At 59.9% G+C, this 8,611-nt stretch overlaps 5 protein-coding genes across 5 annotated transcripts in view; 2 read left to right on the top strand and 3 right to left on the bottom strand.

The window, feature by feature from the left end:
• SPRG_20359 (hypothetical protein) overlaps positions 1 to 367 on the bottom strand; it is a gene marked incomplete at both ends in the record, with an annotated part of 3,416 nt that extends 3,049 nt beyond the window's left edge. The window contains 3 exons of the mRNA XM_012346205.1: positions 63 to 165; positions 216 to 273; positions 321 to 367. Of these exons, the coding sequence (XP_012201595.1) occupies positions 63 to 165; positions 216 to 273; positions 321 to 367 (208 nt within the window). The remainder of the gene's footprint in view (positions 1 to 62; positions 166 to 215; positions 274 to 320) is intronic.
• A 112-nt stretch (positions 368 to 479) lies between these two features.
• On the top strand, positions 480 to 2,014 carry SPRG_07292 (hypothetical protein). The gene is made up of 5 exons (XM_012346085.1): positions 480 to 1,095; positions 1,141 to 1,268; positions 1,318 to 1,378; positions 1,426 to 1,697; positions 1,741 to 2,014. Exons 1-5 carry the CDS (start codon positions 495 to 497, stop codon positions 1,942 to 1,944), a joined length of 1,266 nt encoding a protein of 421 aa, XP_012201475.1. The 5' UTR covers positions 480 to 494; the 3' UTR covers positions 1,945 to 2,014.
• A 154-nt stretch (positions 2,015 to 2,168) lies between these two features.
• On the bottom strand, positions 2,169 to 3,317 carry SPRG_07291 (hypothetical protein). Its single transcript, XM_012346084.1, has 3 exons — positions 2,854 to 3,317; positions 2,667 to 2,803; positions 2,169 to 2,619 (listed from the first exon to the last, which is right to left on the bottom strand). Exons 1-3 carry the CDS (start codon positions 3,310 to 3,312, stop codon positions 2,187 to 2,189), a joined length of 1,029 nt encoding a protein of 342 aa, XP_012201474.1. The 5' UTR covers positions 3,313 to 3,317; the 3' UTR covers positions 2,169 to 2,186.
• A 247-nt stretch (positions 3,318 to 3,564) lies between these two features.
• On the top strand, positions 3,565 to 4,319 carry SPRG_07290 (hypothetical protein; the record flags this gene model as incomplete). Its single annotated transcript, XM_012346083.1, has 4 exons — positions 3,565 to 3,586; positions 3,638 to 3,787; positions 3,844 to 3,899; positions 3,945 to 4,319. 4 exons carry the CDS (start codon positions 3,565 to 3,567, stop codon positions 4,317 to 4,319), a joined length of 603 nt encoding a protein of 200 aa, XP_012201473.1.
• Positions 4,320 to 6,013: 1,694 nt separating this feature from the next.
• Positions 6,014 to 8,592, bottom strand: SPRG_07289 (hypothetical protein; the record flags this gene model as incomplete). The annotated part of the gene is made up of 9 exons (XM_012346082.1): positions 6,014 to 6,049; positions 6,171 to 6,627; positions 6,673 to 6,857; positions 6,924 to 7,352; positions 7,400 to 7,457; positions 7,484 to 7,746; positions 7,799 to 8,206; positions 8,254 to 8,451; positions 8,500 to 8,592. 9 exons carry the CDS (start codon positions 8,590 to 8,592, stop codon positions 6,014 to 6,016), a joined length of 2,127 nt encoding a protein of 708 aa, XP_012201472.1.
• Between the last annotated feature and the right edge of the window lie 19 nt (positions 8,593 to 8,611).

Here is an 8,611-nt window from a genome sequence, read left to right as displayed (position 1 = left end):
CCGCTCGGCGCTGCCACGGCCACTGCGGCCGCCGTGCTCAGCTTTGCGATCGCCACGGCCACCCTGGCTAGGGCGCGGGGCCTTGGCCTGCGTCTCGGCCTTGATTTTGGGCTCGGGTGCGTCGGTACCATCGGCCTTGCGGCGCTGGCTCGGTCGGGGCACAAACTACATGCACGGTCAATGATTGTGGCATGCATGGTGCAAGGTCGGAGTACCCGCCGGGCGGCCGCCGAGCTGGCCGCCGATGCGCTGGCGTCGGACGCACGCAGAGAGCTACATGCATGAGAGTTTGGCGATCGGCGCTGGTCTCATGAACGTACTTGAGGCGCTGCGTCGTCGGCGGGACTCGCTTGTCTCCGTCGGACATGCTGCTTGCTTTGGCTGGTGGTTGGTTTGATCTTTCGAACGGTCCAATCGGTGCGCGCAGATATTTTGGCCAATCCGAAGCAGCAGCCTTTTCGACCAATCAAGAACGCCCACGGTGTTAGCGGAGGATGGACGCGAAGGAGCACGTCGACGAAGCGCTCGAGGCCGCGCTGGCGCAGGCAGAGGCCTTCAAGGCCCAGGGTAACGACGCGCTCAAGGAAAAGAATTACGTTGAGGCCATCCGCCTCTACACATGCGCGCTGGAGCTGGACCCGACGAACGCCGTGTACCTCAGCAACCGCAGCGCGGCGCACTTGGCCAACGATTCCAAGACCAAGGCCTTGCGCGACGCCGAAGCCTGTATCGCCGCCAAGCCGGAATGGTGGAAGGGCTACATCCGCAAGGGCGCGGCCGAGCATGCGCTGGGCCGCTTTGACATTGCGCAGAGCACCTACTTTCGTGGGCTCGAGAAGGACCCGGGCAACGCGTCGCTGGCGCAGGCAATCGAGGACGTGCGCAAGGTCGCTGACGAACACACGCAGCGGCTGCGCCAAGAAAACGCGGAGCGAGAGGCCATTCGGCTCAAGCGCGAGGAAGAGGAGGCGGCCAAGAAGGCCGAGGAGGACCTCCTTGCGTCCTTCATGAACGAGGTCGAAGAGCTCGAGGACCAAGCCAACACGGTCAAGAAGCCGGAAGAAGCGCCGCGCGAGAAGAAGATTGTCGACTTTTGTACGTGTGGTCTGTCTCGCGCGCTGTTGCTCAGATCGACTATAGTTGACGCCGATTTTCAGATCAAGCGGCTGCTGCAGCCGCATTACGAGTGGATCAACCTCAACCCGTTCTTCGTGCTCATGCTCGAGACGGACGCAACGGACGAAGACATCAAGCAGCACTACCGCAAGGTCTCGGAATCTATCAACTTGATACAAGGTACTCATGGGCAAAACGTAGCTCTCGGGGATGGTGCATCCGGACAAGTGTCCCGACCCGCGCGCCCGCGAAGCCTTTGAAGGTGCGACGGCACGCTGAGGAACTCACCACAACTGTGAATTATCGTAGAAATAAAAAAGGCCCACGACCAAATGCTCAACGAAGACCGGCGCAAGCTCTGTGTCCGCACGATCGACAACGCGATCAGCGAAGCCGAAGCCGAGCGACGGAAGAAACTCAAAAAGTTCAAGGCCAAAGACCTCCCGCCCATCGAAGAGGTCAAGGAGAAGGCGGTCATGAAGGCGTTTGCTGAAATTGAGAATCGCCGACGCAATTTTGAGGCGCGCGAGGCTGCGCAGCGCCGCCGCGAAGCCGATCAAGAGGACGAAGCCAAAGAAAAGGTTGTATTCTCGCCACTGTAAAGACGCTGATCGACGATCGTAGGAACGCGCCGTGTACCAGCACGACAAGGACTGGTCCCAGAACGACCGGCGCGAGAAGCGCATGGGCAATTGGACCGAGTTCCAAGTCGATGGCAAGAAGGCCAAGACGCTCAACGTCGGTGCTGGCTGGGCGCCCGAGAAGCGCAAGGATGGCAAAAAGTTTGGTGTCGTCGAGAACGACGAGTACAAGAAAAAGTGGAAGTAAATCATGCCAGCTCAACACGCTCACATCGTTGCTACACCTCTTTGCGACGCGTCTGCGTGGCGATCCACACCGCACTGATTTCGGAGGCGTACGGGAGCGAGTCGCACCTGCGCACGTGGGCGGCCATGAAGTGCCAACTTGCGTCTCGCATCTCGACGCAGACGACATGTGGGAACTGGTTTTTGGTTGACGACATTTTGGGGCAAGACTGGTCATTTCAAACCAGATTGTTTCGGACAGCGTTAAATGGTGACAACGTGGAGCGTCTTGTCGATGCTCATAGCCAGAAACTCGGGGGCCGTCTGGCACCAGCCAATCGCGTTGATGTACGACCCGCCGGAATACTGCAAGACGGGCGCGTGCACACGCGTGTCCCACATGATGGCCTCGTGGTCTTCTCCAGCCGTGCAAATGTGATGCGCGGACGTCGGTGACCAGGCCATGGCGTTGACGCTCGGAGGCCGACCGGTGCTCACATTGCTGTTGTTGTGCGCTGCCTTGGTGTTGGTGAGCTGCGCATACGGCGACGCCGACATGCGCAGATCGAGTACGAGGACCGTCGGGCTGTCGACGAGCATCACCGCGACAAAGTTGGCGTCGTGTTTGTTCCATGCGAGCCGCAAGAGCGCGCTCAGGTCCGGCGTCTCGTACGCAATCGTGCACGACTCCAAGCAGCTACAACGCGGTGCGTCAACGGTTCGAAGCACAAGAGGAGGTCGTACCGAATGTCAAACACACGCAGCGAGCCGTCAGCGCCGACGGACCCAAAGATATTGCTGCCACCATGCAGCGGTGAAAAGGCCATGTCGAAGACCTCGGCGTCGTGGGCAATGATCTGCTTCTTGGCCTGCTTGGTGTTCTAGAAATCTGCACTTTATGAGGAGTGCGGAGGCGGCGAGGTCGGCGTACGTTGAGGTCCCAGATCGTGCACGTCGTGTCGATCGAGGACGTGCCGAGGATGTTCGGGTCCATGTCGCTCCAGTCGCACGACGTGAGCGGCGCGCACGAATCGCCCGTCCGGTTGTTGCTCAAGATCGCGCTCAAGCTCAGGCCGTTCTCTTGCGGGTGCCAAATGCGAAGGTAGTCGGCCGTCGACGCTAGCCGCGTCTCGGGCATCGTCGCCGGTGACCACATGACCCGCGTCGGCGGGTACGGATGCTCGACGCCAGCCTTGACGGTGAGCGTGTACCTCTTGCTTGTCTCGGCCATGTCAGCCTCGTGGAGCTCGAGGATCTGGAGGTGGTTGGCGTACTCCTCCGTGATGCTGCTGACGGCGAGCACCTTGTCGCTGCGGCTGTTGCTCCAGCTCACGCCGTAGACCGTCCACGGGAAGCTGTAGGCCGCCGCCAGCCGCGCTCTTGCGTGCATGGGCGATCTTTTCGAATTTCTGCCACTTTGCACGTCACTGTAATTCCTGACACCTGTGAAATAGTGTACATGCACTAATGGTAGTGTATCGACAACGACGTCGGCACATGGTAGTGTCGGCACAGCTACTAGCGTCGAGTGCAAGTACGCTCGCAGGCGTCCAACAAGTGCCAGCTTTCAATCAAACGAAACACGCGACGCTGCATGGTGGAAGCCGCTTGATGTTACGTTTTGAAGTTGCTGAAACGGACGATGGGTCCAATTGCATCCACCGGTGCCGTGCACATACACCGACCGAGGGTTGATTCCAAGCACTTGAACGTAGTGCGGGGGTGCAAGGTCTCGGAAGACGTGGTGACACTCAAGAAGATCAAGGTGCTCCTTCTTGGCGGCCCACGAGTCGGCAAAACCAGCATCTTTTATCGGCTCTTGCGCAATCACTTTGAGCCTAGCGCGTCCCGAGTCGACGTTGGAGGTACAGTCCGTCGCTTCACGACACCCTTGAGGATTGAGCTCCGGGATACTATGTAGTCAACATTGGACTCAAGTCGATCGCACTCGACGGTGGACCGACGATTGTGATTGAAGTATGTGCCAAGTCGATTGGTTGACTGATGCCATAAACGCCGCAGATGTGGGATGTGCCGTCGACGCCGCATCTCTCAAAGGACAGAGCGTACCTCGAAGGCGCCGACGCTGTCATCTTTGTCGCGAGCACGACCGACGCCTCGAGCTGCAAGCACGTGCAGGCCTACTACGACGTGCTGCAAACAATGTACCCTAGCCCTGATCACCACTTCGGGCTTCCGGCGGTGGTGTTCCAGTCCAAAGCGGACTGCCCTATCAAACAGCCTTTGGACGCGGGCGACCAAATGTGGCACGAGCAGGTGCGACTCGACTGCTTTCCAGTGAGCGCCAAGACCAACGAAGGTCTTGGTATCGCGCTCAAGCTCCTCTTGGTACACGTGCTGCCGCCGCGCGACGATGCATCATTTTTGGATGTCTAAAATTGTGTCGATGGATTACGCAAGCTCTTCCTCTTCCAGATCGTCGTCTACGCACAAAGACAGCGAAATCGCTTGGGTAAACGCTGCAACTGGAGGACGTACCCATCGTGTCATTGTGGCGCAGGCTACAGGCACGACGCTGTGAGAACACGCGCTGAAGTCGATGAGTTACCTCTGCAGGGGCGTTGCATCTGGTAGATTGACGTCATCCTCATCACTGTCCCAACGGTTTATGCTCGGGCGAGAAAACGTCGTCGACCGAAGAGGTGCCGACTGTTGGGTGTGAAGCAAGCTGTCGCGGAGACTCATGCGTGGTGCAGTCTTTGGCCGCGCATACGCGTCGTCATCCATGTCCCTGCCGCGCAAGACAGCGGGATCTGTTGCAGCAAAAGACTCGACCGACTCTTCGACGAAGGACGTGTCGACGACGGACGCCTCAAGCACCGAGGACTCCAGCATGGACGACTCAAGGACAGAACTCTCGACCACCGAGTCGTCTGGGATTGACTCTATCGACGAAAGCACGCTGCTGACTCGAAGCGTTCGACTCGGCGCCTCGGTCATGGACGCGGGTGGTGTCTCGTCGTGGCCTGATCCAGATCCAGTTTGCAGATCGTCCGCACTTGTTGTCGAGACGTCGCCTAGATCTGGAGCTGGATGTGTCTCGTCCTCCACGTCGGCGTCTCTTATGACCACTTTGGGAGGCGCGGCGTTGTCGATGGGATGTAGCGGTGCGTCCACGTCAATGGATGGAATTTCCGGTTCATCTTCGTCGCCCGAGACGTCGCCGGCCGACACGACACTCGTTTGAGGTTGCTGCGACATCATGCTATCGCTGATGTCAAGCTCTTGGATGTCGTCATCGTGTGCGTCATCTGCGGTCGAATATGGACCAGTGACACCGCCATCCTGCCCGAAGAGAGAACACTTAGCCTCTTCCTCCTTATTCATTCGCTGGGCTGGAGCGTCCTGTTGCATGCGTCATGATGGCTGTCATATCTTTTCCTCGACAGACGCAATACCTCGGTGGGCAACCGACCGACGTCCTGGAGAGGGCTGTGATCTTCGTCGTCATCCACATCGATCGCCCTTGCATCTTGATTCGCCTAGCGCACGTGTAATGATACCAGTCGATTGCGTGCAGGTGCCGTCTACCTCGCAGGACGCTTCGTGGTCGTTGTTAAAAACGCCTGCCACCAGCGACTTGTCGGCGACAAAGGATGCTCCGTCGACTGCATCGCTGCTGCAACGCGACGCAGCAAGGCTCGCAATAGCCGCCGTCTCGTCGCCTTCTGTACTGAAAACGTCTGTGGAGGGCGCTGTGTCTCGAGGATTCGGCGGTTCTGCGGCGTTGAGCGGCGACGTAACAAGCACTTCGCTGCCTGCCTCTTGTACTTCTTCCGTGCGCGGCGCAGCTTTACGCCCCACAGAGATGACGTGAACTGCCTTTGGTGAGACTGTCGGCGGTGCTTCCGTGATGGCAGTGGTACGTCCCGCATCGAGCTCCGGGTGCACTGGTAGCTCCGTGGTAGGGTGGGCCGTCCTTGGCACTGGCATCGCGAACGATGCTCCTTCTACGTTATGTGATTCGAGGGGACTGGCCCGTGACGGGATTAAAGCAGAGGCTTGGTCTCGTGTGACGACCGACACGGCAGTCGTCACTGATCTCGGCTCTCGGGGCGCCACCGACACGCTCACGCCTTCGTTGTCTTTGAGCACGCTTCCCAATGCTGCCGCGGTCGGTTCATGGTTTGCGGCCGATGCTTGAATCGCCTCCTGGACGTTGCGGGTTGTTGGCGCTGCATCCTTCTCGGTGGCCGACATGTCGCTTGGTGGCGGGCGCCGAAGTACTTTTGTCAGCGTCGTCGTCGTCGTCGCCGGCGGGTCATCGGGCGCCGTCTTCTTCTCGAGGATACGCTGGACCCAGTGGGTTTGCGTCGCGTCTTGCTCGTCCATGCGCGTCTGGATCGCGGCTAATGCTGCCTGCCGGGACGCTTCGTTCGGAAGCCACTCGGAGGTGACGAGCGCCTCGGCCGTCGTGTCGACGGCCACCATCTTCTGCAGCACGGCCACCGGCATCGCGTGCAAGTGCGCCTTAAGCGCCGTCGTCGCGAGCGCGTGCTGCGATGAACTCAGCTTCGTCGCTACCCGACTCACACCATAGCGCTCGCACACATGGTCCAGCGTCTCCAAGTGCTGCTTCATGCGCGTCTCGACGGCCGTCGCAGCATGTGGCCAGGCGCTCTTCAGGAACGGGCGACGGGCCAGCACGTGTTCCGATGCGAGATTGGACGTCATCGCGCCCGGTCTATGCCATACAGTACAGTACGTCCCACGCAAAAGCGTCGCCTACCTCTCGGCTCGGGCCATGATCTGCGCCAGAACGGCATCAATGTGTACGGCCAGGAGCTCGGGCGGAAGCCGTGCGCTTGGACGTGGTGTCGGCTCGGATGCGACGGGCTCTGGCACGACCTCGACGGGCTTTGGCTCAAATGCCGCTTGTGGTACTAGCGGTGCTGGATATACCATGGCGTCGGTCTGTACACCGGTGTGCGCCACCTCTAGAGGGGAGGGCGGGATTGGAACCAGAGGTATGGGGTGTACTGGCTCGGGCTCGACCGCAGCTTCGATGACCTGCGCCTTGGGCGGAGGTGCGTCAACAACCAGGATTGTTTGCGCCACCGCGTCCTTTGTATCGGCTGCAGTGTTTGTTTGGCACATGACAGACGCTGTCGGGACTGGCATCGGCGGTTGCCGCGCGTCGTGCAGGTCTTTCTGGACGGCCGCAAGTTCGAACTTGGTGCGCTCATGCGTGACGAGCAAGTCGGCGTACTTGTCATGCGTCGTTTTCAAGTCGTCCCGCGCGAGGGCCAGTGCGTCCTTGGAGTGCCCGACGATGGCCTCGAGCCGCTCAATCGTCAGCCGGTCCTTGACGTCCGGCACGACGGCGTCGATCCGAGTTGGCGGCGGCAGCTGCATCGCTTGCTTTTGTTGGAGAAGCGCAATCTCGTCTTTGAGATCCAACAGTTGTTTCTACCTCATGCATAAAGGTGCGCTATCGTTGAATACAAAGCACCGACCATGGCGTCTTCGCGTTCCTCCAAGACCTGGGCCAAGTGACGCTGCGCGTCGTCCAGCCTATACGTGTCCTGATGTCATAGCACCCAGCCGTGAGCCAGATGGTACCGAGCGTTGACAGCGGCGCGTGCGACGTGCAGCTCGGTTTGATGCCGCTCTCGAGGTGCATCTCGGTCTGCATCGCCTTGAGCTTGGCCGTCTCGTCGGCCGCCACCGCGCGAATCGACACCTCGTGCTGCGAGAGCATGGTCTCGAGCTTGCTCAGAACGGCTTGGTAGTCGGGCAGCGACGGTTTGATCCGCGTCGTGGTTGGCTTGGCGTAGACGACCGCCGGGTCATCCTCTGCTTCCTACTCACATCACATTTGGTAGCTTTTCTGAAGGAAATGCAGTGATGCTAACCGGCGACGCTGCATCGACCGTACCACCGGGATGACGGCGCTCGAGGTGCTTCAAAAGGTAGTCTTGTGTGCCAAACGCCTTGCCGCAGAATGCGCAGAGGTGCGCCACTTTGACGGCGGCATCGGCGCTGGCCGTCAATGGCGTGGCCAGCAACGCTTCGAGCGCGGCAATTGCGTGCGGCGAGCACCCGTGGGCATGCAACACGTGGCCGCAGCTCTTGAGCAACGTCGTCGTCCGCGCGAGCTGGACTTTCAGCGCCTTGGTGTCCGTGAGCGCCTCCTTGAGCCGCAAGCGGTACGCGTCTCGGTCTCGGAGCGCGCTTGAGAGGTCATCTTGGAGCAATTGCACGTCGTACGCGTCGTGTTTTCGGCAGCCTTGCGCCGCCATCTTGATCGGCAGGTCGCCCGTCTGCATGAAGATTCAGATGTGTGTCGACTTGATAGATCGATGAGTACCTTGTTGGGTTTGTTGACGTCGGCTTTGGCCGCCACAAGCAGCTCGACGATGCGTGTGTGGCCATTCGCCGCGGCAATGTACAACGCCGAGTCGCCGTCTTTCTTGACCTTGTTGACATTCGCCTTGGCCGTCACGAGGATCTGGACGACTTCTGCGTGGCCGTTGGCGGCGGCAATGTAGATCGGGTACTCGCCGAGCTAGTCGCACGTCAATGGCGTCGCATCCCATCGAGTCGTCGAGTGTACCGAGGTGCTCTTGTTGACGTCGACGCCAGCTTCGACGAGCATCATGGCGATCGGGACGCGTCCGCTCGAGGCCGCGTAGAAGAGCGCCGTCATGCCCTAGTCCGGACGCTAA

The sequence above is a fragment of the Saprolegnia parasitica genome, assembly GCF_000151545.1.
Source record: "Saprolegnia parasitica CBS 223.65 unplaced genomic scaffold supercont2.27, whole genome shotgun sequence".
NCBI lineage: Eukaryota > Oomycota > Saprolegniomycetes > Saprolegniales > Saprolegniaceae > Saprolegnia > Saprolegnia parasitica.
Note: the sequence above shows the minus strand (reverse complement) of the source record. Positions and strands in the feature narration are given on the sequence as shown.